Here is a 26,779-nt window from a genome sequence, read left to right as displayed (position 1 = left end):
ACTATAGGATTAATAATAGAGAGGCGTCTTCTAAACTGTGGGCTTGGTGTCACCTGACAATACAAACGCGACATCAACCAACCAGATATGAACCCCACTTGCCATCGCCACAGGGCAAGAGACGAGCATAGCGCCAGAAATGGCGCATCTAATAGATGTGCCTATTCTGGGATGCTGCGAGCTGCTGTTTTTAGGCTGGGGGGGCCAATATCAATGGCCCCTTACTAGACTGAGAATACTAGCCCCCAGCTGTTTGCTTTAGCTTGGCTGGTTGTCAAAAATGGGGGGGACCCCATGCCGTTATTAAAATGATTTAAAAAATGGTGTGGTGACCCCTCTATTCTTGATAACCAGCCTTGCTAAAGCTGACAGCTGAGGGTTGCAGCCTGCAGCTGTCAGTTTTGCCTGGTTGGTTATAAAAAATACAGGGGAACCCTACATTTTGTTTTTTTATAGCAATTTTTTTTATACTCACATCAGCAACCGCCTGCTCTCACTGTTATCAGATGAATTCAACTCTCAACATTCTCCCCTACTAGCGCTGATCGCCATGAGAGCAGAGGAGAATGATGAGAGCTGTCTTCAACACCTGATGCCGGGGAACAGCACTAACAGTACCGCTGCTTCACAGGTGCCGATACGTGTGATACTGATGTAGCACATGGGAAGCACACGGTTGTCAAACGTATGCCACAAGTATTACATACAGGGACACTAATATCTCTGGTACTGGTACATGTGAAAAAGCCCTAACATGGTGCCTGCAGATTGGACTGCATTTTTCTGGTGACAGGTTCCCTTTAACCACTTGATGTCTTAGAAAATGAGAAGAGGTTAAAAGACTCTCAAAAGACTAAACATCTGCACAACAAATGTTTTGACATAGAAATACATATGTTCATTTGTTTGAGCTTTTTAGTTAGCACTTTTTCAGATGGGTTTTGGAGCGGATCTGCCTGAAAAAGACATCACAACACAAGCACATAACCTCTAGGGCAGTGATCCCCAAGTCCAGTCCTCAAGAGCCACCAACAGGTCATGTTTTCAGGATTTCCTTAGTATTGCACAGGTGATGGAATTATTGCCCGTGCAGGTGATGCAATTATCACCTGTGTAATACTAAGGAAATCCTGAAAACATGACTTGTTGGTGGCTCTTGAGGACCGGACTTGGGGAACACTCCTCTAGGGTATGTGCTAATACCACTGTGGAATTTGTTGTGGAAATGGAGGGGAATATCCACACCTTTCACCCTTTTCATTGCAAAGTATTGTAAATCTGCCAGCCAGTCATTTTATGCTGCAGATTTTCTCTGAAACGTGCAGATGAGATTTTGAATAATACACAGCAATTGCTGTCCACACTGAAAATTAGTGACATATACACCTAGTGACATATACACCCCATCTGCTCATACAGTCATGGCCAAAAGTATTGACACCCCTGCAATTCTGTCAGATAATACTCAGTTTCTTCCTGAAAATGATTGCAATCACAAATTCTTTGGTATTATTATCTTCATTTAATTTGTCTTAAATGAAAAAACACAAAAGAGAATGAAGCAAAAAGCAAAACATTGATCATTTCACACAAAACTCCAAAAATGGGCCAGACAAAAGTATTGGCACCCTCGGTCTAATACTTGGTTGCACAACCTTTAGCCAAAATATCTACGACCAACCACTTCCGGTAACCATCAATGCGTTTCTTACAATGCTCTGCTGGAATTTTAGACCATTCTTCTTTGCCAAACTGCTCCAGGTCCCTGATATTTGAAGGGTGCCTTCTCCGAACTGCCATTTTTAGATATCTCCACAGGTGTTCTATGGGATTCAGGTCTGGACTCATTGCTGGCCACCTTAGAAGTCTCCAGTGCTTTCTCTCAAACCATTTTCTAGTGCTTTTTGAAGTGTGTTTTAGGTCATTGTCCTGCTGGAAGACCCATGACCTCTGAGGGAGACCCAGCTTTTTCACACTGGGCCCTACATTATGCTGCAAAATTTGTTGGTAGTCTTCAGACTTCATAAAGCCATGCACACGGTCAAGCAGTCCAGTGCCAGAGGCAGCAAAGCAACCCCAAAACATCAGGGTAGCTCTGCCATGTTTGACTGTAGGGACCATGTTCTTTTCTTTGAATGCCTCTTTTTTCTCCTGTAAACTCTATGTTGATGCCTTTGCCCAAAAAGCTCTACTTTTGTCTCATCTGACCAGAGAACATTCTTCCAAAACGTTTTAGGCTTTTTCAGGCAAGTTTTGGCAAACTCCAGCCTGGCTTTTTTATGTCTCGGGGTAAGAAGTGGGGTCTTCATGGGTCTCCTACCATACAGTCCCTTTTCATTCAGACGCCGACGGATAGTACAGGTTGACACTGTTGTACCCTCGGACTGCAGGGCAGCTTGAACTTGTTTGGATGTTAGTCGAGGTTCTTTATCCAACATCAGCACAATCTTGTGTTGAAATCTCTTGTCAATTTTTCTTTTCTGTCCACATCTAGGGAGATTAGCCACAGTGCCATGGGCTTTAAACTTCTTGATGACACTGCGCACGGTAGACACAGGAACATTCAGGTCTTTGGAGATGGACTTGTAGCCTTGAGATTGCTCATGGTTCCTCACAATTTGGTTTCTCAAGTCCTCAGACAGTTCTTTGGTCTTCTTTATTTTCTCCATGCTCAATGTGGTACACACAAGGACACAGGACAGAGGTTGAGTCAACTTTAATCCCTGTCAACTGGCTGCAAGTGTGATTTAGTTATTGCCAACACCTGTTAGGTGCCACAGGTAAGTTACAGGTGCTGTTAATTACACAAATTACAGAAGCATCACATGATTTTTCGAACGGTGCCAATACTTTTGTCCACCCCCTTTTTTATATTTGGTGTGGAATTATATCCAATTTGGCTTTAGGACAATTCTTTTTGTGTTTTTTCATTTAAGACAAATTAAATGAAGATAATAATACCAAAGAATTTGTGATTGCAATCATTTTCAGGAAGAAACTGAGTATGATCTGATAGAATTGCAGGGGTGTTAATACTTTTGGCCATGACTGTATATTCTAAGAGGCATTGGGGATAAAGGAATCAGAGAACAATTCCTTTAGATGCAGGGCTGCTTTTTAGGGGTCAGTTCACACAAGGCAAATTCATTGCAGAAATTTCAGTGACTGGAATGATTTCTATTTATCTCAATGGAGCGGTTTCTAAAGCATGTACAGTATTTCTAGACACATACAATGGCATAGTTAAAAAAAATGTCTGCAACAAATCTGCCATGTATAAATACATCCTCCGAAAGATGAGGATTACATTTTGAAGCAATAGTTAAAGGGAACCTGTCACCCCGTTTTTTCAGTAGGAGATAAAAATATCGTTAAATAGGGCCTGAGCTGTGCTTTACAATAGGGTATTTTTTGTCCCCTGATTCCCTACCTATGCTGCCGAAATACCTTACAAAAGTGTCCTTTTTTGCCTGTCAATCAGGCTGGTCAGGTCAGATGGGCGTGGTCACAGCGCTGTTTCTCCCCCACATCTTGCTTATGTTCCCGTTGGTGGTGTAGTGCTTCTCGCATGCGCAAGTGCCGAATGCACTGCGCAGCTGTAGAAAAAGAGCGCGCTCGCCGCTATTCAGCGGTTTCTCGGTGGGCGCGGCCATCTTCCTGAGGCCGCGCGTGCGCAGATGGAGTCTCCTGCTTCCTGGGGCTTCAGGAAAATGGCCGCGGGATGCCGCGCGTGCGCAGATGGACATCGCGGCGGCCATTTTCTTGAAGCCGAGTTCGAATATCGGCTTCAGGAAAATGGCCACCACGATGTCCATTTGCGCACGTGCGGCATCCCGCGGCCATTTTCCTGAAGCCCTGGGAAGCAGGAGACTCCATCTGCGCACGCGCGGCCTCAGGAAGATGGCCGCGCCCACCGAGAAACCGCTGAATAGCGGCGAGCGCGCTCTTTTTCTACAGCTGCGCAGTGCATTCGGCACTTGCGCATGCGAGAAGCACTACGCCACCAACGGGAACATAAGCAAGATGTGGGGGAGAAACAGCGCTGTGACCACGCCCATCTGACCTGACCAGCCTGATTGACAGGCGAAAAAGGACACTTTTGTAAGGTATTTCGGCAGCATAGGTAGGGAATCAGGGGACAAAAAATACCCTATTGTAAAGCACAGCTCAGGCCCTATTTAACGGTATTTTTATCTCCTACTGAAAAAACGGGGTGACAGGTTCCCTTTAATATCTGCAGTCTGCCTTATGTAGACAATCCAGAACTAGGACCGCTCAACACTGACATATTGTAAATGGTATTTTAAAAACCAGGTTTCTTGTCAGTACTTTAACCAGGTGGATGTTCTAATTAGGCAGCATCCATTAGGGTCAGAGAGGCTGAAACAGTGTAAAACAGTATACAAATTTATTTATCTTAAAACGCAGTCTATATACTCACAAATCGCATTTTGATACTTAGTACATCAATCAGAAGAACCACATCAGAACCATAAGCTTAACTTTCGGCCCAACCCTTGGTTTCACACATTTGGCTTTTTCCAGGGGCATGTCATTCTCTAAATGAAGAAAGTGTGAAACCCTGGATCAGGCAGGAAACTGAGCTTATGGCTCCTTTTCCTGATTTGCATTTTATTGATTTGTTGATTATCTTGAGTGTTTTTTGAGTGTGTCGGCTGCATTTTAAAATAAAGATACAAGTGCTTCTCACTAAATTAGAATATTATTAAAACGTGAATTAATTTCAGTTCTTCAATACAAAAAGTGAAACTCATATATTATATAGAGTCATTACAGAGTCATCTATTTCAAATGTTTATTTCTGTTTATGTTGATGATTATGGCTTACAGCGAATAAAAACCCAAAAGTCACTATCTCAGTATATTAGAATTAACAAAAAACACCTGCAAAGGCTTCCTATGCGTTTAAAAATGTCCCTTAATCTGTTTCAGTAGGCTCCACAATCATGGGGAAGACTGCTGCTGTCCAGAAAGCAATCAATGACACACTCCACAAGGAGGGTAAGCCACAAAAGGTCATTGCTAAAGGCATATTAATGGAAAGTTGACTGGAAGGAAAAAAGTGTGGTAGAAAAAGGTGCACAAGCAACTGGGAAAACCGCAGCCTTGAAAGGATTGTTAAGAAAAGGCCATTGAAAAATTTGGGGGAGATTCACAAGGAGTTGACTACTGCTGCAGTCATTGTTTTAAGAGCCACCACACACAGATGTATCCAGGACATGGGCTACAAGTGTCGCATTCCTTGTGTCAAGCCACTCATGACCAATAGACAACCCCAGAAGCGTCTTACCTGGGTCAAGGAGAAAAAGAACTGGACTGTTTCTCAGTGGTCCAAGGTGTTGTTTTCAGATTAAAGTAAATTTTGCATTTAATTTGGAAATCAAGGTCCCAGAGTCTGGAGGAAGAGTGGAGAGGAACACGATCCAAGCTGCTTGAGATCTAGCATGAAGTTTCCACAATCAGTGATTGTTTGGGGATTCATGTCATCTGCCAGTGTAGGTCCGCTGTGTTTTATCAAGACCAAAGTCATTGCAGCCATCTACCAGGAAATTTTAGAGCACTTCATGCTTCACTCTGCTGACTAGCTTTTTGGAGATGGAAATTTCATTCTTCAGCAGGACTTGGCACCTGTCCAGACTGTCAAAAGTACCAATACCTGATTTAAAAACAACAGTAACACTGTGTTTGATCGGCCAGCAAACTCGTCTGACCTTATGGGGTATTGTCAAGAGGAAGACACCAGACCCAAGAATGCAGACGAGCTGAAGGCTGCTATCAAAGCAACCTGGGCTTCCATAACATCTCAGCAGTGCCTCAGGCTGATCGTCTCCATGTCATGCTGCATTGTTGCAGTAACTGATGCAAAAGGAGCCCCAACCAAGTACTGAGTGCATTTACTGAGCATACATTTCAGTAGGCCAACATTTCGGATTTTAAAATAATTTTTCAAGCTGGTTTTATAAAGTATTCTGATTTACTGAGATAATGACTTTTGTGTTTTCATTAGCTGTCAGCCCTAATCATCAACATTAACAGAAATAAACACTTGAAATAGATCACTGTTTGTAATGACCCTATATGTGAGTTTCACTTTTTGTATTGAAGAACTGAGATAAATTAATTTGTTGATGATATTCTAATTTAGTGAGAAGCACTTGTATTTGTGTCCAGTTTTCCAGTATGATTTTTAGATATCAACAGTATTTATTCAGTGTGGGACATCTTGAGAGCTGAGAACAAGTGCCAAGTGTGTAGCCACAATCACTAATGGATGCTGCCTGATTATAAGATTCGCCTGGTTAAGTACTGACAAGTGAGCTGGCGATCTGTGGGGTTTTAGGATACCATTCAGACTGTCAGTATTGAGCATTCCTCCTAGTTGTTTTTTTTTTCCATTTGTTACTTTCTACATTCTTTGTGGACTTCCAGCTTCAATATAGAACCAGCTCCACATAGAATTTATATAGAGACTACATAAGTGTAATATTTTGGTCTTTTATTTGGACTTTGTTCTTAAAGATTTTTGGAACCGTTTTTAGTGTGCTTCGATAAGGCAGATTATTAAACCATAATAAAGTTATGTGCCAAAAACACAAAGTATCTAGTCCTGCCCTGAACATGCAAAAGAACTAGACAATATCCCCACCTCAATGTCAGACAGACTTGTACGATTATAGGACTTTATAATAATACATACCGTTTATCTATGAAGCAGTGGGCAGCAGTCATCACCCATATACTGTTGATAACAGATCCTCCACATAAGTGTCTATAGCCAAATCCAAAATTGTAGTATTGAAGACTGACCTGCCATGGCCAGGCACCTGGAAGTGCATCATGGCCTCCTACAATGCGGGACCCAATTGATTCTGACAGTGGACCCTTACCACAATCTGAAGGCATAAGAAGTTATCAGAAAGGTATTACCAGATTAAAGGGGTTCTATCAGCTTCTTAAATGGGTAAAATTGCAAAAGTGCTGGTTAAAACAGGTAACTTTGCAATTTACCTCTTGTTAAAAATACTCTCCATTCCTATGAGTAGGAATTTTTATTTTATAGTTTACAACTCAATGCCTAATTATCAGCCACCTCCGATTTCGTGCGCAAGGAGCAAAGAGCTTGTATGCTCTGATATAGAGCCTTCCATGCTGCTCTTAAAGGGACACTGTCACCTGAATTTGGAGGGAACAATCTTCAGCCATTGAGGCGGGGTTTTGGGGTTTTTGATTCACCCTTTCCTTACCCGCTGGCTGCATGCTGGCTGCAATATTGGATTGAAGTTCATTCTCTGTCCTCCGTAGTACATGCCTGCACCAGACAATCTTGCCTTGCGCAGGCGTGTACTACGGAGGACAGAGAATGAACTTCAATCCAATATTGCAGCCAGCATGCAGCCAGCGGATAAGGAAAGGGTGAATCAAAACCTCCAAAACCCCGCCTCCATGGCTGAAGATTGTTCCCTCCAAATTCAGGTGACAGTTTCCCTTTAAGCTGCATTCAGCTTCAGTGCCCCTGTGCTCCTTCGATGCTGCATAGGCAAACCTGTCTCCCAACATGGGAGAAGGCACAGTTAGGGCTAGCAGCTCAGCGAAGCCTCAGGTCTGACCTGGCAATCAGCAGAAGCATGGACGGACATACCGCCGGTTCAACCGGTGTGGCTGCACCGGGGCCCGGAGGCTTCAGGGGGCCCCTGCAGGGTGTCTAATAATGAGGGCAATCTGGTCAGTTTATCTGGCCCCGAGGATCCGGGAGGCCACTGGCCAGATTGTCCTCATGTGTGGCGGGCAGGGAGCAATCCCTGCAGCTCCGCTGCCTGCAAGGAATGGATCCGTCCTGCTTCCTGCCCGCACTTCCTGTCTCACACGCAGCAGCTGAATGACATAATCATTCAGCGCTGCGGCTGTGGGAGACAGGAAACTGCCGGCAATGGTGCGACTTCAGGATAACGTGCGCAGAGGTGAGATAAGGTGAGGTGTGTGTGTATGTATGTATAGAGGTGAATGGTGCTGTGTCTGTCTATGTATGTGGAGGAGAGGGCAATGATGGGGGTGATGGGGCAGAAGGCAATGATTGGGTTGACGGAGAGGGCAATGAGGGTAATGGGGCAGAAGGCAATGATTGGGTTGACAGCGAGGGCAATGATGGGGGTGAAGGGGCAGAAGGCAATGATTGGGTTGATGGAGAGGGCAATGATAGGGGTGGTGGGGGAGAAAACAATGATGGGGTGCTGGAAAGGGCAATAATGGGGTGGTGGGGGAGGAGGAAATGATGGAGGAGGTGAATGGGCAATAGTGGGGGTGGTGGGGAGGAGTGTTATGAACTGGTGGTTTAGAACCACAATGGACCTGGTGGTTAAGAGCACACAAAGTGACCTGATAGTTACTAATAACATAGGACGAGCTCTGAGACGTGGGAACTCTGCTGACCGCAATCCCTAATCCTATCACACCACACTAGAAGTAGCCGTGGAGCGCTCCTGACCAGACCTAGGCGCCTCGGCACAGCCTAAGAAACTAGCTAGCCCTGAAGATAGAAAAATAAGCCTACCTTGCCTCAGAGAAATTCCCCAAAGGAAAAGGCAGCCCCCCACATATAATGACTGTGAGTAAAGATGAAAATACAAACACAGAGATGAAATAGATTTTAGCAAAGTGAGGCCCGACTTACTGAATAGACCGAGGATAGGAAAGATAGCTTTGCGGTCAGCACAAAAACCTACAAACAACCACGCAGAGGGCGCAAAAAGACCCTCCGCACCGACTAACGGTACGGAGGTGCTCCCTCTGCGTCCCAGAGCTTCCAGCAAGCAAGACAAACCAAAGTAGCAAGCTGGACAGAAAAAATAGCAAACAAAAGAAACACAAGCAGAACTTAGCTTATGCAGGGAAGTCAGGTCACAAGAACGATCCAGGAGAGAGCAAGACCAATACTGGAACATAGACTGGAGGCAAGGAGCAAAGAACTAGGTGGAGTTAAATAGAGCAGCACCTAACGACTTAACCTCGTCACCTGAGGAAGGAAACTCAGAAGCCGCAGCCCCACTCACATCCACCAGAGGAAGCCCATGGACAGAACCAGCCGAAGTACCACTCATGACCACAGGAGGGAGCTTGACCACAGAATTCACAACAGTACCCCCCCTTGAGGAGGGGTCACCGAACCCTCACCAGAGCCCCCAGGCCGACCAGGATGAGCCAAATGAAAGGCACGAACCAGATCGGCAGCATGAACATCAGATGCAAAGACCCAGGAATTATCTTCCTGACCATAACCCTTCCACTTAACCAGGTACTGGAGTTTCCGTCTCGAAATACGAGAATCCAAAATCTTCTCCACCACATACTCCAACACCCCTCAACCAAAACCGGGGCAGGAGGATCAACGGATGGAACCACAGGTGCCACGTATCTCCGCAACAATGACCTATGGAATACATTATGGATGGAAAAAGAAGCTGGAAGGGTCAAACGAAACGACACAGGATTAAGAACCTCAGAAATCCTATACGGACCAATGAAACGAGGCTTAAACTTAGGAGAGGAAACCTTCATAGGAATATAACGAGACGACAACCAAACCAAATCCCCAACACGAAGTCGGGGACCCACACAGCGCCTGCGGTTAGCGAAACGTTGAGCCTTCTCCTGGGACAATGTCAAATTGTCCACTACATGAGTCCAAATCTGCTGCAACCTATCCACCACAGTATCCACACCAGGACAGTCCGAAGACTCAACCTGCCCTGAAGAGAAACGAGGATGGAAACCAGAATTGCAGAAAAACGGCAAAACCAGAGTAGCCGAGCTGGCCCGATTATTAAGGGCGAACTCAGCCAAAGGCAAAAAGGACACCCAATCATCCTGATCAGCAGAAACAAAGCATCTCAGATATGTTTCCAAGGTCTGATTGGTTCGTTCAGTTTGGCCATTTGTCTGAGGATGGAAAGCCGAGGAAAAAGACAAATCAATGCCCATCCTAGCACAAAAGGCTCGCCAAAACCTCGAAACAAACTGGGAACCTCTGTCAGAAACGATGTTCTCCGGAATGCCATGTAAACGAACCACATGCTGGAAAAACAATGGCACCAAATCAGAGGAGGAAGGCAATTTAGACAAGGGTACCAAATGGACCATCTTAGAGAAGCGATCACAAACCACCCAAATGACCGACATCTTTTGAGAGACAGGGTGATCCGAAATGAAATCCATAGAGATATGTGTCCAGGGCCTCTTCGGGACCGGCAAGGGCAAAAGCAACCCACTGGCACGAGAACAGCAGGGCTTAGCCCGAGCACAAGTCCCACAGGACTGCACAAACGAACGCACATCCCGCCACAGAGACGGCCACCAAAAGGATCTAGCCACCAAATCTCTGGTACCAAAGATTCCAGGATGACCAGCCAACACCAAACAATGAACCTCAGAGATAACTCTACTCGTCCATTTATCAGGGACAAACAGTTTCTCCGCTGGGCAACGGTCAGGTCTATTAGCCTGAAATTTTTGCAGCACCCGCCGCCAATCAGGGGAGATGGCAGACAAAATTACCCCCTCTTTGAGAATACCCGCCGGCTCAGGCAAACCCGGAGAGTCGGGCACAAAACTCCTAGACAGGGCATCCGCCTTCACATTCTTAGAGCCCGGAAGGTACGAAACCACAAAGTCAAAACGGGAGAAAAACAGCGACCAACGAGCCTGTCTAGGATTCAACCGTTTGGCAGACTCGAGATAAGTCAAGTTCTTGTGATCAGTCAAGACCACCACGCGATGCTTAGCTCCTTCAAGCCAATGACGCCACTCCTCGAATGCCCACTTCATGGCCAGCAACTCTCGATTGCCAACATCATAATTACGCTCAGCAGGCGAAAACTTCCTGGAAAAGAAGGCACATGGTTTCATCACCGAGCCATCAGAACTTCTTTGTGACAAAACAGCCCCTGCTCCAATCTCAGAAGCATCAACCTCGACCTGGAACGGGAGCGAAACATCTGGCTGGCACAATACAGGGGCAGAAGAAAAACGACGCTTCAACTCCTGAAAAGCTTCCACAGCAGCAGAAGACCAATTGACCACATCAGCACCCTTCTTGGCTAAATCAGTCAACGGTTTAGCAATACTAGAAAAATTATTGATGAAGCGACGATAAAAATTAGCAAAGCCCAGGAACTTTTGCAGACTCTTCAGAGATGTCGGCTGAGTCCAATCACAAATGGCCTGAACTTTAACAGGGTCCATCTCGATAGTAGAAGGGGAAAAAATGAAACCCAAAAATGAAACCTTCTGAACACCAAAGAGACACTTTGACCCCTTCACAAACAAAGAATTCGCACGCAGGACCTGGAACACCGTTCTAACCTGCTTCACGTGAGACTCCCAATCATCCGAGAAGACCAAAATATCATCCAAGTATACAATCAGGAATTTATCCAGGTACTCTCGGAAGATGTCATGCATAAAGGACTGAAATACTGATGGAGCATTGGAAAGCCCGAATGGCATAACCAGGTACTCAAAATGGCCCTCGGGCGTATTAAATGCTGTTTTCCATTCATCGCCCTGTTTAATACGCACAAGATTATACGCACCACGAAGATCTATCTTGGTGAACCAACTAGCCCCCTTAATCCGAGCAAACAAATCAGACAGCAGCGGCAAGGGGTACTGAAATTTGACTGTGATTTTATTAACAAGGCGGTAATCAATACAAGGTCTCAACGAACCATCCTTCTTGGCCACAAAAAAGAACCCCGCTCCCAATGGCGACGACGACGGGCGAATATGACCCTTCTCCAAGGATTCCTTTACGTAACTCCGCATAGCGGCGTGCTCAGGCACAGACAAATTAAACAGTCGACCTTTAGGAAACTTACTACCAGGAATCAAATCGATAGCACAATCACAATCCCTATGCGGAGGTAGGGCACTGGATTTGGGCTCATCAAATACATCCCGGTAATCCGACAAGAACTCTGGAACCTCAGAAGGGGTGGATGATGAAATAGACAGAAATGGAACATCACCATGTACCCCCTGACAACCCCAGCTGGACACAGACATAGATTTCCAATCCAATACTGGGTTATGGACCTGTAGCCATGGCAACCCCAACACGACCACATCATGCAGATTATGCAACACCAAAAAGCGAATATCCTCCTGATGCGCAGGAGCCATGCACATGGTCAGTTGGGTCCAGTACTGAGGCTTATTCTTGGCCAAAGGCGTAGCATCAATTCCTCTCAATGGAATAGGATACTGCAAGGGCTCCAAGAAAAACCCACAGCGCCTAGCAAACTCCAAGTCCATCAAATTCAGGGCAGCGCCTGAATCCACAAATGCCATGACAGAATAGGATGACAAAGAGCAGATCAAAGTAACGAACAAAAGAAATTTCGACTGTACCGTACCAATGGTGGCAGACCTAGCGAAACGCCTGGTGCGCTTAGGAAAATCGGAGATAGCATGAGTGGAATCACCACAGTAAAAACACAGCCCATTCCGACGTCTGTGCCCTTGCCGTTCAGCTCTGGTCAAAGTCCTATCACATTGCATAGGCTCAGGTTTATGCTCAGATAATACCGCCCAATGGTGCACAGTTTTACGCTCACGTAAGCGTCGATCGATCTGAATGGCCAAAGACATAGACTCATTCAGACCAGCAGGCATAGGAAATCCCACCATGACATCCTTAAGGGCTTCAGAGAGACCCTTTCTGAAAATTGCTGCCAGAGCATATTCATTCCATTGAGTGAGCACAGACCATTTCCTAAACTTCTGACAATATATCTCTACCTCATCCTGACCCTGACACAGAGCCAGCAAGATTTTCTCTGCCTGATCCACTGAATTAGGTTCATCATAAAGCAATCCGAGCGCCAGAAAAAACGCATCAATATCACATAATGCAGGATCTCCTGGCGCAAGGGAAAATGCCCAGTCTTGAGGGTCACCACGTAATAAAGAAATAATGATCTTTACTTGTTGAACTGGGTCACCAGAGGAGCAGGGTTTCAAAGCCAGAAACAGTTTACAATTATTTGTGAAACTCAGAAACTTAGCTCTATCTCCAGAAAACAAATCAGGAATAGGAATTCTAGGTTCTAACATAGAATTCTGAACCACAAAGTCTTGAATACTTTACTCTTGCAGTGAGATGATCCACACAAGAAGACAGACCTTTAATGTCCATCACTACACCTGTGTCCTGAACCACCCAAATGTCTAGGGGAAAAGAAAGACAAAACACAGTGCAGAGAAAAAAAAAATGGTCTCAGAACTTCTCTTTTCCCTCTATTGAGAAGCATTAGTACTTTGGGCCTCCAGTACTGTTATGAACTGGTGGTTTAGAACCACAATGGACCTGGTGGTTAAGAGCGCACAAAGTGACCTGATAGTTACTAATAACATAGGACGAGCTCTGAGACGTGGGAACTCTGCTGACCGCAATCCCTAATCCTATCACACCACACTAGAAGTAGCCGTGGAGCGCTCCTGACCAGACCTAGGCGCCTCGGCACAGCCTAAGAAACTAGCTAGCCCTGAAGATAGAAAAATAAGCCTACCTTGCCTCAGAGAAATTCCCCAAAGGAAAAGGCAGCCCCCCACATATGACTGTGAGTAAAGATGAAAATACAAACACAGAGATGAAATAGATTTTAGCAAAGTGAGGCCCGACTTACTGAATAAACCGAGGATAGGAAAGATAGCTTTACGGTCAGCACAAAAACCTACAAACAACCACGCAGAGGGCGCAAAAAGACCCTCCGCACCGACTAACGGTAAGGAGGTGCTCCCTCTGCGTCCCAGAGCTTCCAGCAAGCAAGACAAACCAAAGTAGCAAGCTGGACAGAAAAAATAGCAAACAAAAGAAACACAAGCAGAACTTAGCTAATGCAGGGAAGTCAGGTCACAAGAACGATCCAGGAGAGAGCAAGACCAATACTGGAACATAGACTGGAGGCAAGGAGCAAAGAACTAGGTGGAGTTAAATAGAGCAGCACCTAACGACTTAACCTCGTCACCTGAGGAAGGAAACTCAGAAGCCGCAGCCCCACTCACATCCACCAGAGGAAGCCCATGGACAGAACCAGCCGAAGTACCACTCATGACCACAGGAGGGAGCTTGACCACAGAATTCACAACAGAGGAGGAAATGATGGAGGCGATGTAATGGGCAATGATGGGGGTGGTGGGGGAAAAGACAATGATGGTGGTGGTGGAGGAAAGGGCAATGACGGGGATGGTGGGGGAGGAAATGATGGAGGTCGTGGAATAGGTAATGATGGGGAGAAGACAATAATGATGGCAGTGGAAAGGATGATGATGGGGTGCTGAGGAGGAGACAATGATGGACGTGGTGAAATGGGTAATGATGGGGTGGTGAGGAGGAGGAAATGATGGAGGTCATGGAATGGGTAATCATGGGGGTGGTGAGGGAGAAGACAATGATGATGGCATTGGAAAGGACAATTATGGGGATGATGGGGAGGAGGCAATGATGGAGGTGGTGGAATGGGCAATAATGGGGTGGTGGGGAGAAAGCAATGGTGGTGAAGAGGGCAATCATGGGGGTGGGGGAGAGGGCAATAATGGGATGCGGGGGGAGGAAGACAATGAGAGGTGTGAGGGATTGGAGGAAGGGGGATTTATAATGGATTTAGGAGCAGGGGGAAGTAGAGGAAGATGTTATTATCGATTTTTATGTCTAACACAGTCCCTTAGTATATAGTGCACTCACTTATGTATAGCACATTCCCTTAGTGTATAGTGTACTCAATTATTATGTATAACATCATCCTTAGTTTCCTCTTTTGTTATGCATAACACCGTCCCTTATTACGTACCATCCTTTCTAGTTATATATGATGCCCTCCCTTATTATATAGCTTCCTCTCCTGTTATGTACAGTGCTGTCTCTTACAGTTTATTCTTGTCATTTTTGTTATTCACAGTGCCCTTTTTTATTACATAGTCCCCTCTCTTGTTAGATATATAAAATGACTACTGATGGAGGAGCCTGTGACCAGACTAGCAGTCCATCAGCTCCTCCTTTAGAAAAGCTTTCCCATGCTCCATCAGCCATCATTGCATTATACAGCTAACAAGACAGCCCGGTATGTAATAAAAAACAGGGCTCTATAAAATCCAAAATGTAAGGAACGGTGCTGTACATAACAAAAGAGAGCACTGCATAATAAGGGACGGCAACATACATAATAAAGGAGACTATGTAATATATATGTAGCTTTGTCGCCTTAAAAGGAGGGGGGCCCAAACACATTTACTGCAAAGGGGCCCCAAGCTGTCTGTGTCCGCCCCTGATCAGAAGTATGCCGCCCATTGCAGGAGACAGGGGGGTGAGCTGCTCCTGAAGTTGAGACAACCCCTTTATTATATGAGCTTTATAAGATTAGCCAGTCTCAAAATAGTGCAAAGATTTAACCAAAAAGTTAACAGTAGTGAATAGAGCAGAAATCAAGCATTGGAACCACTGCTACATTGTGGGTCACTGTAGGACCCCCATTATTGTAATTGGTGGGGGTATCAGTAGTCAGACCCCAGCGATCAGCTTTATAACTGGGTGGTAGAGGTGCTGAGACAACCATCCAGCACTAAGCAAGTATCGTGTGTGGATCTCAATGGCTAGAACAGACATTTGCCAGGTGTCAGACTCAGCATGCACTATCGTCCCTCCATGTACGATGAATATACCTCTATGTTCCCACTAAAGAACCCTTTCCAATGCTGATTTTGTCTGTGTCCTCCCCCAGTGCTGCCTCCTGTCTGCTATACAATTTCATATGGAAAGAATTTATTTAGACCAAGAAACAGTAAATTGATTATTTGACAAGTAAGATATGTCTCTGGTATCTAGTAATGTAATGGTGTGAATCCTATCACTGCTCGGGAAGCGGAGGTATCTCATCACACTGATATCCACTCTTATGTGGAGCACTCTGACATCATCTACTGATATGGGGCACTCTGACATCATCTACTGATATGGGGCACTCTGACATCATCTACTGATATGGGGCACTCTGACATCATCTACTGATATGGAGACACTCTGACATCATCTACTGATATGAGGGCACTCTGACACCATCCACTGTTATGAGGCACTCTGACATCATCTACTGATATGGGGCACTCTGACATCATCTACTGATATGGAGACACTCTGACACCATCCACTGTTATGAGGCACTCTGACAACATCTACTGTTATGGGGCACTCTGACATCATCTACTGATATGGAGACACTCTGACACCATCCACTGTTATGAGGGCACTCTGACATAATCTGTTATGGGGCACTCTGACATCATCCACTGTTATGAGGGCACTCTGACATAATCTGTTATGGGGCACTCTGACATCATCCACTGTTATGGGCCACTCTGACACCATCCACTGTTATGAGGGCACTCTGACATAATCTGTTATGGGGCACTCTGACATCTTCCACTGTTATGAGGGCACGCTGAGATATTCTGTTATGGGCCACTCTGACACCATCCACTGTTATGAGGCATGCTGACATAATCTGTTATGGGCGCACTCTGACATCATCCACTCTTATGAGGGCACTCTGACATAATCTGTTATGGGGCACTCTGACATCATCCACTCTTATGAGGGAACTCTGACAACATCCACTGCAATGAGGACACTCTGACATATTCCACTGTTATGTGGGCGTTCTGACATAATTCACTGTTATGGGGGCACATCGACATCATGCACTGTTATGGGGGCACTCTGACATCATCCATTGTTATGGAGGCACTCTAACATCCACTGTTATGAGGGGAACTATGACATCATCCACTGTTATGAGGGAACTATGACATCATCCACTGTTATGAGGGAACTATGACATCATCCACTGTTATGGGGCACTCTGACATCATCCATTGTTATGGAGGCACTCTAACATCCAGTTATACGGGCACTCTGACATCATCCACTGTTATGCGGGCACTCTGACATCCACTGTTATGTGGACACTCTGACATCCACTGTTATGCGGGCACTCTCACATCATCCACTGTTATGGGGACATTCTGACATCATCCATTGTTACGGGGACACTCTGACATCATCCATTGTTATGGAGGCACTCTAACATCCACTGTTATTGGGCCACTGCTACATCTGCTGTTATGGGGTCACTCTCATATCTATTGCTATGTGGGCACTCTAAAGTCTTCTGCTAAGAGAACATCCAGACTTACACAGTTATGGGGGTACTATCATATCCGATGTTATCCAGTACACCCTTACATCTTGTGTTATGGAGACACTATGAAAGCCACTGTTATGAGAGCACCCTCACAGCCACTGTTACAGCTCCTCTCTCACACTCACTCATATCCAATGTTGGGGAGGCACTCACATTCAATGTTTTGGGGGCACTACCACATCCAATGTTATGGGCCACTATCACATCCAATGCTAAGGGGCAATGTCACATCCAATGTTATGGGGCACTCATATTCACTGATATCGGGGCACTCATATCCAATGTTTTGGGGGAACTCATATCCAATGTTATGGGGGCACTCATCCAATGTTATTGGGGCACTCTGACATCCAATGTTATGGGGGCACTCATATCCAATGTTATAGGGGCACTCATCCAATGTTATTGGGGCACTCTGACATCCAATGTTATGGGGCACTCATATCCAATGTTATGGGGGCACTCATCCAATGTTATTGGGGCACTCTCACATCCAATGTTATGGGGGCACTCATATCCAATGTTATGGGGTTATGGGGGCACTCATATCCAATGTTATGGGGGCACTCATATCCAATGCTATGGGGCACTTATATCCAATGTTATGGGGGCACTCATCATATCCAATGTTATGGGGGAACTCATCATATCCAATGTTATGGGGGCACTCATATCCAATGTTATGGGGGCACTCATATCCAATGTTATGGGGCATTCATATCCAATGTTATGGGGGGCACTCATATCCAATGTTATGGGGGCACTCATATCCAATGTTATGGGGGCACTCATATCCAATGCTATGGGGCACTTATATCCAATGTTATGGGGGCACTCATCATATCCAATGTTATGGGGGCACTCATCATATCCAATGTTATTGGGCACTCATATCCAATGTTATGGGGGCACTCATCATATCCAATGTTATTGGGCATTCATATCCAATGTTATTGGGCACTCATATCCAATGTTATGGGGGCACTCATATCCAATGCTATGGGGCACTCATATCCAATGTTATGGGGGCACTCATCATATCCAATGTTATTGGGCACTCATATCCAATGTTATGGGGCATTCATATCCAATGTTATTGGGCATTCATATCCAATGTTATTGGGCACTCATATCCAATGTTATGGGGGCACTCATATCCAATGCTATGGGGCACTCATATCCAATGTTATGGGGGCACTCATCATATCCAATGTTATTGGGCACTCATATCCAATGTTATGGGGCATTCATATCCAATGCTATGGGGCACTTATATCCAATGTTATTATTATTATTTATTATTATAGCGCCATTTATTCCATGGCGCTTTACATGTGAGGAGGGGTATACATAATAAAACAAGTACAGTAATCTTGAAAAATACAAGTCACAACTGGTACAGGAGGAGAGAGGACCCTGCCCGCGAGGGCTCACAATCTACAAGGGATGGGTGAGGATACAGTAGGTGAGGGTAGAGCTGGCCGTGCAGCGGTTTGGTCAATCGGTGGTTACTGCAGGTTGTAGGCTTGTCATGTTATGGGGGCACTCATCATATCCAATGTTATGGGGGCACTCATCATATCCAATGTTATTGGGCACTCATATCCAATGTTATTGGGCACTCATATCCAATGTTATGGGGCATTCATATCCAATGTTATTGGGCACTCATATCCAATGTTATGGGGGCACTCATAGCCAAGTTATGGGGGCATAAACACTCTGGCGGTACACTGTTCAGCGATGCCTGCATTTAGGGTCGGGTTAGTGTAAAACTATTGTGTGCAGATAACCTGACCTGTGCCTCTACATTGCCCACCGTGCTATATATACACAGTAGGGGTAAGGCGCAGAGCTGATGCTTGCTGTAGGTGACTGTTCCCACACCTACCAACTGCCTCGTCTCCCAGAGCAACTGCCGCCCACAACAATAGTAGCGCTCCGCTCAGGACGGGGTCCATGTTATTGTCTCACAGGGAGCGCTACTCCGGACCAGCAGGCGGCGCCAGAGGAAAGAGAATCGTACCCGCGTCTGCCGTGACGTCATATAGCCCGTGGTTTAGACGTGTTCACAGTGTGTGAAGTCTGTAGTGTCGCTGTTCTCCTCAGCGCCCCCTGCCGGCAGTCTTCCTCAGCGCCCCCTGCCGGCAGTCCTCCTCAGCGCCCCCTGCCGGCAGTCCTCCTCAGGGCATAACTACTGTGACGAGGCGTTTACTGCAGCCATAGTGAATAAAGGAGCAGGAAACAAGGGAGCCTTTATGTATAGCAGGGCCTAGTGCAGCTGGTGCAGCCCTGCAAGAGTCCTAAGAGCAGGGACCTGAGGTGCACTTGAGGCCTGTTGCAGGGACAAAACATCAGCACTATGTACATGGAGAAAAGGTGGCCTCTGCCTCTGGGGGGAGTTTTCAGCCTCTTCAGCCGTTTTCTCAGGTTCGATAGTTTCCATTGAGGGAATATAGAATAAAGCGTACAATTATCCACTATTCTTTCTGTATTAGCGTTCCTGAGGAGTCACATTATTGTCTTATGCGCTATATAATAGCAAAACTTGTCAGTAAAACTTCACTTTTAGACAAAACCAAACTATACAAAAGACCAAACATGGTTCTTGTAAAAACACAGTATAGTATACTAGATGGTGGCCCGATTCTAACGCATCGGGTATTCTAGAATATGCATGTCCACGTAGTATATTGCCCAGCTACGTAGTATATTGCCCAGCCACGAAGTATATTGCCCAGCCACGAAGTATATTGCCCAGCCACGTAGTATATTGCCCAGCCACGTAGTATATTGCCCAGCCACGTAGTATATTGCCCAGCCACGTAGTATATTGCACAGCCACGTAGTATATTGCACAGCCACGTAGTATATTGCCCAGTCACGTAGTATATTGCCCAGCCACGTAGTATATTGCACAGCCTCGTAGTATATTGCACAGCCACGTAGTATATTGCCCAGCCACGTAGTATATTGCCCAGTCACGTAGTATATTGCCCAGCCACGTAGTATATTGCACAGCCACGTAGTATATTGCCCAACCACGTAGTATATTGCCCAGCCACGAAGTATATTGCCCAGCTACGTAGTATATTGCCCAGCCACGTAGTATATTGCCCAGTGACGTAGTATATTGCCCAGCCACGTAGTATTTTGCACAGTCACGTAGTATATTGCCCAGCCACGTAGTATATTGCACAGCCACGTAGTATATTGCACAGCCACGTAGTATATTGCCCAGCCACGAAGTATATTGCCCAGCCACGTAGTATATTGCCCAGCCACGAAGTATATTGCCCAGCTACGTAGTATATTGCCCAGCCACGTAGTATATTGCCCAGTGACGTAGTATATTGCCCATTTACGTAGTATATTGCACAGCAACGTAGTATATTGCACAGCAACGTAGTATACAGCACAGAGCCACGTAGTATATTGCACAGCGATGTATACAACACAGAGCCACGTAGTATATTGCACAGCGACGTAGTATACAGCACAAAGCCACGTAGTATATTGCACAGCGACGTAGTATACAGCACAAAGCCACGTAGTATATTGCACAGTGACGTAGTATACAGCACAGAGCCACGTAGTATATTGCACTTTGACATAGTATACAGCACAGAGCCACATAGTATATTGCACAGTGACGTAGTATACAGCACAGAGCCACATAGTATATTGCACAGCGACGTAGTATACAGCACAGAGCCACATAGTATATTGCACAGTGACGTAGTATACAGCACAGAGCCACGTAGTATATTGCACAGTCACGTAGTATACAGCACAGAGCCACGTAGTATATTGCACAGTCACGTAGTATACAGCACAGAGCCACATAGTATATTGCACAGTGACGTAGTATACAGCACAGAGCCACATAGTATATTGCACAGCGACGTAGTATACAGCACAGAGCCACATAGTATATTGCACAGTGACGTAGTATACAGCACAGAGCCACGTAGTATATTGCACAGTCACGTAGTATACAGCACAGAGCCACATAGTATATTGCACAGTGACGTAGTATACAGCACAGAGCCACGTAGTATATTGCACAGTCACGTAGTATATTGCCCAATGACGTAGTATATTACCGAGCCACGTATATCACAGGTTAAAAAAATAAAAAATAAACATATTCACTTAACGATCCGAGGGCCCCTTGTAGTTTAACATACTCACCATTCTGGTCGCTGCTCCTCAGCGTCGCGTCTCTCCGCCTCCAACGGATCCAACGGCGGGCACTGTGCAGATGGGCGCGCGGCTGCCGCCATCTTGCGTTCCCAGGATGCTTTGCGAAATTACCCATATGACTTAGCGGTCTCGCGAGACCGCTAGGTCTTCTAGGTAATTTCGCAAAGCATCTTTGGGAAAGGAAGATGGCGGCAGGCGTGAGCGGCTCAGCGGACAACGGAGGGTGAGTATAGCAGGTTTTTTTTTTTTTAATTATTTTTAACATTACTTTTTTTATTATTGATGCCGCATAGGCAGCATCAATAGTAAAAGGTTGGGGACACACAGGGTCAATAGCGGCGGTAACTGAATGCGTTACCCGCGGCATAACGCAGTCCGTTACGGCCGGCATTAACCCTGTGTTAGCGGTGACCGGAGGGGAGTATGGAGCGGACGCGGGGGACACTGACTGCGGGGAGTAAGGAGCGGAGCGCCGGGGACACTGACTGCGGGGAGCAGAGCGCCGGGGACACTGACTGCGGGGAGTATGGAGCGGAGCGTCGGGGACACTGCGAGGAGTATGAAGCGGAGCGCCGGGGACACTGTGGGGAGCGGGGAGTATGGAGCGGGCACCGGCCACTGACTGCGGGGAGTATGGAGTGGCCATTTTCTTCCAGACTGTGCCCGTTGCTGATTGGTCGTGGCAAAACAGCCACGACCAATCAGCGACTTGAATTTCCATGACTGACAGAGGCCGCGACCAATGAATATCTGTGACAGACAGAAGGACAGAAAGACAGACAGAAAGACGGAAGTGACCCTTAGACAATTATATAGTAGATAATATGGGGTAAGGCTAGGTTCACATTTGTGGTTGAGTCCGCAGCGTATCGTCCGCAAATGCATGATAATGCAGCGTTTTTTATCCGCATCAGCTAACGCATGACGGCAAAAAACGCAGCATTTGCATGCATTTGCGTTTTTGCATGTGTTTGTGCTTTTTATGCGCATACATTCGATATTTTCAGGAGAGTGTGTCTCAATGGGCGTGTCTAAATAAGTTCCTGGACATGCGCAGTCCGAAGTACGCAAGCGCATCGAACGCATGCGTATGCAAAGACATAAGTATGCATGCGTTCCCATAGACAATAATGCGTTTTTAACGCACTCATGCGCATGCCAGCGCATGTTTGACAGAAATTTGACGCCTCAAAAATTGCAACATAGTGCCTTAGCACCTGCATCTACAATGTTAAATATATGAAATCAAGACGCATGCGGATGTATGCGTCAGAAACACTGCGGACACAACCGCAAATTTGAAACCAGCCTAATATAGCCAGGTGACGAATATTACAGGGTGACAATAAGAGGCAATGTGGACGAGATCTATAGGGTTACAACCTGTTACTTCCACGAATGTGCAGGTTCCGCCAGGGAACCATATTACATTTCTTAGGCTGGGGTCACACGAGTGCAATGCGAGAAACTCGCACTAGTCTCTTGCATCAATACCCGTCACCGAAGTGTGAGCCTGCATGTATTTTTTTTATTTTCACAAGGGTGTCAGCAGAAAGTGGACCACAAAATTTGTTGTTTAATGTCACCTGAGTACGCCAACACCCCGTATCTGGGGGAAAGCCACTATTTGGGTGCATGGCAGGGCTCAGAAGGGAGAGAGCACCGTCTGACTTTTTGAACACAAAATTGGCTGGAATCAATGGCGACATGTCACGTTTGGAAAGCCCCTGATGTACCTAAATAGTGGAACCCCCCAATTCTAACTCCAAACCTAACCCCAACACACCTCAAACCCTAATCCCAACCATAACCCTAACCACAACCCTAACCCCAACACACCCCTAACCCTAATCCCTACCATAACCCTAACCACAACCCTAACCCAAACACATGCCTAACCCTAATCCCAACCCTAACCGTAATCCCAACCATAACCACCACCACCTATCCCTAACCATAGCTCAAACCTAACTTTAGCCCAACCCTAACTTTAGGCCAACCCTAGCCCTGCCGTAATCCTAGCCCCAACCCTAACCTAGCCCAACCGTAACTTTAGCCCAACCCTAACCCTAACTTTAGCCTAACCCTAACTTTAGCCCAACCCTAACCCTAATGGAAAAATGGAAATAAATACATTTTGTTTTCATTTTATTATTTTTATCTAATTAAGGGTGTGATAATTTGCTTTTTTTTACTTTGATCACTGTGACAGGGTCCATCACAGTGATCAAAATGAAGTAATAGGAAAAATTTCCTATTGTTGCCAGGTGCCGGCCGGCAGACCTCTCAGTGCCGTTAAAAATCGGCGCTGAGGCATAAGTACCCTTAACTGCCACCTTTAAAAGGCTTATCGGTGGTTGTTAAGGGGTTAACAAGTAGAAAAAAAACAAGTAAAGATGGATCGCCTCGTCAGGCCAGCGGGGTACTCGGTATTGGTTCCTGCGGTTCACTGGGGGATGTCACGGTGGCTGACCCGGTCCGTGGCCCTGGGAAGTCCGTATTAAAGGGAAAGGTCTTTAAAGGGGAAATGTTTGTGACGCCACCTATGATATTCGGTCAGGGTGACAGAAGCTGCTTTAAGGGGTCCACTGGGGTGATGTTATGGCAGCTAGATGGTATACCTTCCCACAGGTGAAGTGTATCCCCAGGGCTTCCCGGTGTGTAGATAGTGAATGGTGAATGGCGCAGTGAAGAATGAGGGCACAAGGTTGCAGTCTCTTTACCTTTACTGAAGACTTCCGCATCCACAGTCCAGGGCACCAGATCACAGGGCAGGCAGAGTCCAGCCGGTATGGAGGCAAGTCCAGAGTCCCCTTTGTCCATGTGGAAATCAGTAGCCTTCCTCTAGCGCCGCAGTGTTGTAGTCCCTTACTGCTAAGCTTCTCATAAGGTCCTCACAACTGTTGTAGATGTTATGTCTCTTTCTCTGTCCCCCGGATAGGATAGGACAAACCCGTATGACTGGTGGCTTGAGGCGGTTTATAAGGACTCTATCATGCCCCAGCCTTTAAGGGGTGCCACCGTGCCTCCTGGGTGTAGGGCGGACAGGTAACGTGAAATTAGCTGTCCTGCCGGTCTCTGGAGCAAGGAATAAAGGGTCATTGCTCCCTCGGTGTTCCAGCTACCGGGATTCTGCGCCTCAGAAGGAGTCAGTCTGTGTAGGGCTGGTCCCCTCCTGATATCCATTCCTTTCTACGACTTCTTTGCACGCTCGCTGCAATACAGTTCTGCCTTCGATATCTCTTTCTAGGAGCTGCAGCTCTGAGGGCATGCACAGCTCCATATACTTCTCTCTCGATTTCTGACAGGATCCCACCCCTGCCAGAGACCAACTACCTGAGCGAAGATCAGCCAGCAACTCACTCGCTTTCCCTACAGGTCACCAGTTTTACCTAAGTGTGGGGAGTGACCTAATAAATAGGAGCATAGCTCCCCCTGGTGGCCTGGAGTGTGAAATGTGTTGCATGTTTGTGATACCTGGATGCAGTTGTCCTTCTTTGCCTCCAAATGTAACATCAGCCTCCCCTAAAAGAGAATGATATTACTGCAACGACCAGGACCCTGGGGCGCTGCATACTCACCTTGCTTCCGCTCTCCCGCCTTGCGGCGTTCTCTTCTGAAGCCGTCAGCATGCAAGCAATGGGAGTGCATGACATGTCTGCCATGTGCCACCAGTCAAGTGCATGACAATGTCATCTGCTGACACCTTATTGGCTGACAGCATATATTGCCGCGCATGGTCTGCCAGAGAAAGATGAGTGCTGAACTTGACTATTTCCGTCAGTCTCATTGACAATGAATGGAGTGGATGCTGAGCGTTCAAGGGGCTGCTTAGCCGTACTCTTGGGCACAAATGCAATTATAAAAGTCCCATACTGTGTTTTTAAGCTTCAAACAATAAAGGTAGGAAGTGTTTAAAAGAAATCTGTACAGAAAATAAAGTTTAATGTTTTGTTATTTTAAAAGGACCTGTCACTTGCCATAAAGGAGCTCGTGCAGATGGCAGTATATTCTCTCTTCTGAGAGAATTGGGCTGATTATGCAAATGACACTCTGAACAAACGCTGATCAGAGATTGTTCAGAGTGTGATTTGATTCACTCAGAAGAGGAGAAGATGGTTTCTCCATTGTGTCAGTCCGATGGTTTCTATCGCTGCAATTTTTTTCCCTGGCCTGGCTCTGTGCGAGGAAAAAATCAGACATGTGCATGGCACTATAGTATAACATTGGTCCGAGTGCTATCCAATGTTTTGTCGGATAGCACTCTGACCAATAATACAGCCGTCTGCATGAGCCCTAAGAAAAGGGAGAAGCACTTATGAGGGCTGCACTGTACTCTATGGACTTTGTCCAGCAGTAATCATTAACAGACATGGAGAGTGACATTAACCTTTAATTCACACTTAGGACGATTCAGCCACAATTAGCTTTTCACATCTACCTCAGGAAAGCTATATAGACAAGATGCACAGACCAAAACTCCCTTCACAAGAACGCTGAAAAAAATGTATGTGTGAGACCGTTTTTACTATCCGTGTAGTTTTCTGTTGACCGTTCATGTGTATGTGTGTGCCATCTGTGTGACACATACCGGAATAGAATGCAGAATTGATTATAGAATACAGAATAGAATACAGATTATTATGAATTAAACATGTGCAGATAGATAATAGACAGATGAATAGATATCTGTGATATACAGTATATATACCGTATTTTTCGGACTATAAGACGCACCGGACTATAAGGCGCACCCAGGTTTTAGAGGTGGAAAATAGGGAAAAAAATATTTGAAGCAAAAAAATGTGGTAAAATATTTAATAACATACTATTATATATAATAACACCACATATAATAGTATGTTATTATATTGGAAGCTGCGGGACCAGTATGGTGTCTGTGAAGTACTATATGAAGATGCTGGAGGGTGAGTATAAGAATGGGGGCACAGGGCTTATATTGAAAGCACCACTCCAGCACTGCAAAATAACACTGGAGTGCTGCTTTAAAATCCCATGGGAGAACTATAACTCCCAGCATGTCCTGCAGATCCTATGACCTGCTGGGAGTTATAGTTCACTAAAGTGACAGAGTGCTTTATTGTGTTTTGGAAAGACTAACCTCTTAATTGTGGCAGCCAGCCACACTGTGGTGAGGTAAAAGCATCCCATGACTGCACACAGAGCCTTCCCTCTTGTTGCCTTTCCACAGCACAGGAAATGGAAGCCAGCAGATTCTAGTGTTGGAGTCTGAAGGACCTGTGGTGATGTCAAGAAGAGTGAGGGCTCTGAGCTGCCATGTG

The 26,779-nt window shown here is 45.9% G+C and overlaps 1 protein-coding gene across 1 annotated transcript in view; it reads right to left on the bottom strand.

Annotated features, from left to right (window-relative positions):
• Positions 1 to 19,254, bottom strand: part of TMPRSS12 (transmembrane serine protease 12) — a 79,673-nt gene extending 60,419 nt beyond the window's left edge. Inside the window, exons 1-2 of the mRNA XM_069759884.1 lie at positions 19,162 to 19,254; positions 6,719 to 6,914 (exon numbers count right to left, since the gene is read on the bottom strand). Of these exons, the coding sequence (XP_069615985.1) occupies positions 6,719 to 6,914; positions 19,162 to 19,231 (266 nt within the window). The 5' untranslated portion in view covers positions 19,232 to 19,254. The remainder of the gene's footprint in view (positions 1 to 6,718; positions 6,915 to 19,161) is intronic.
• Between the last annotated feature and the right edge of the window lie 7,525 nt (positions 19,255 to 26,779).

This window comes from Ranitomeya imitator, chromosome 3 (assembly GCF_032444005.1).
Source record: "Ranitomeya imitator isolate aRanImi1 chromosome 3, aRanImi1.pri, whole genome shotgun sequence".
In the NCBI taxonomy this organism is placed as follows: Eukaryota; Metazoa; Chordata; class Amphibia; order Anura; family Dendrobatidae; genus Ranitomeya; species Ranitomeya imitator.
The sequence above is the reverse complement of the archived record's forward strand: the minus strand, read 5'-3'. Positions and strand labels throughout refer to the sequence as shown.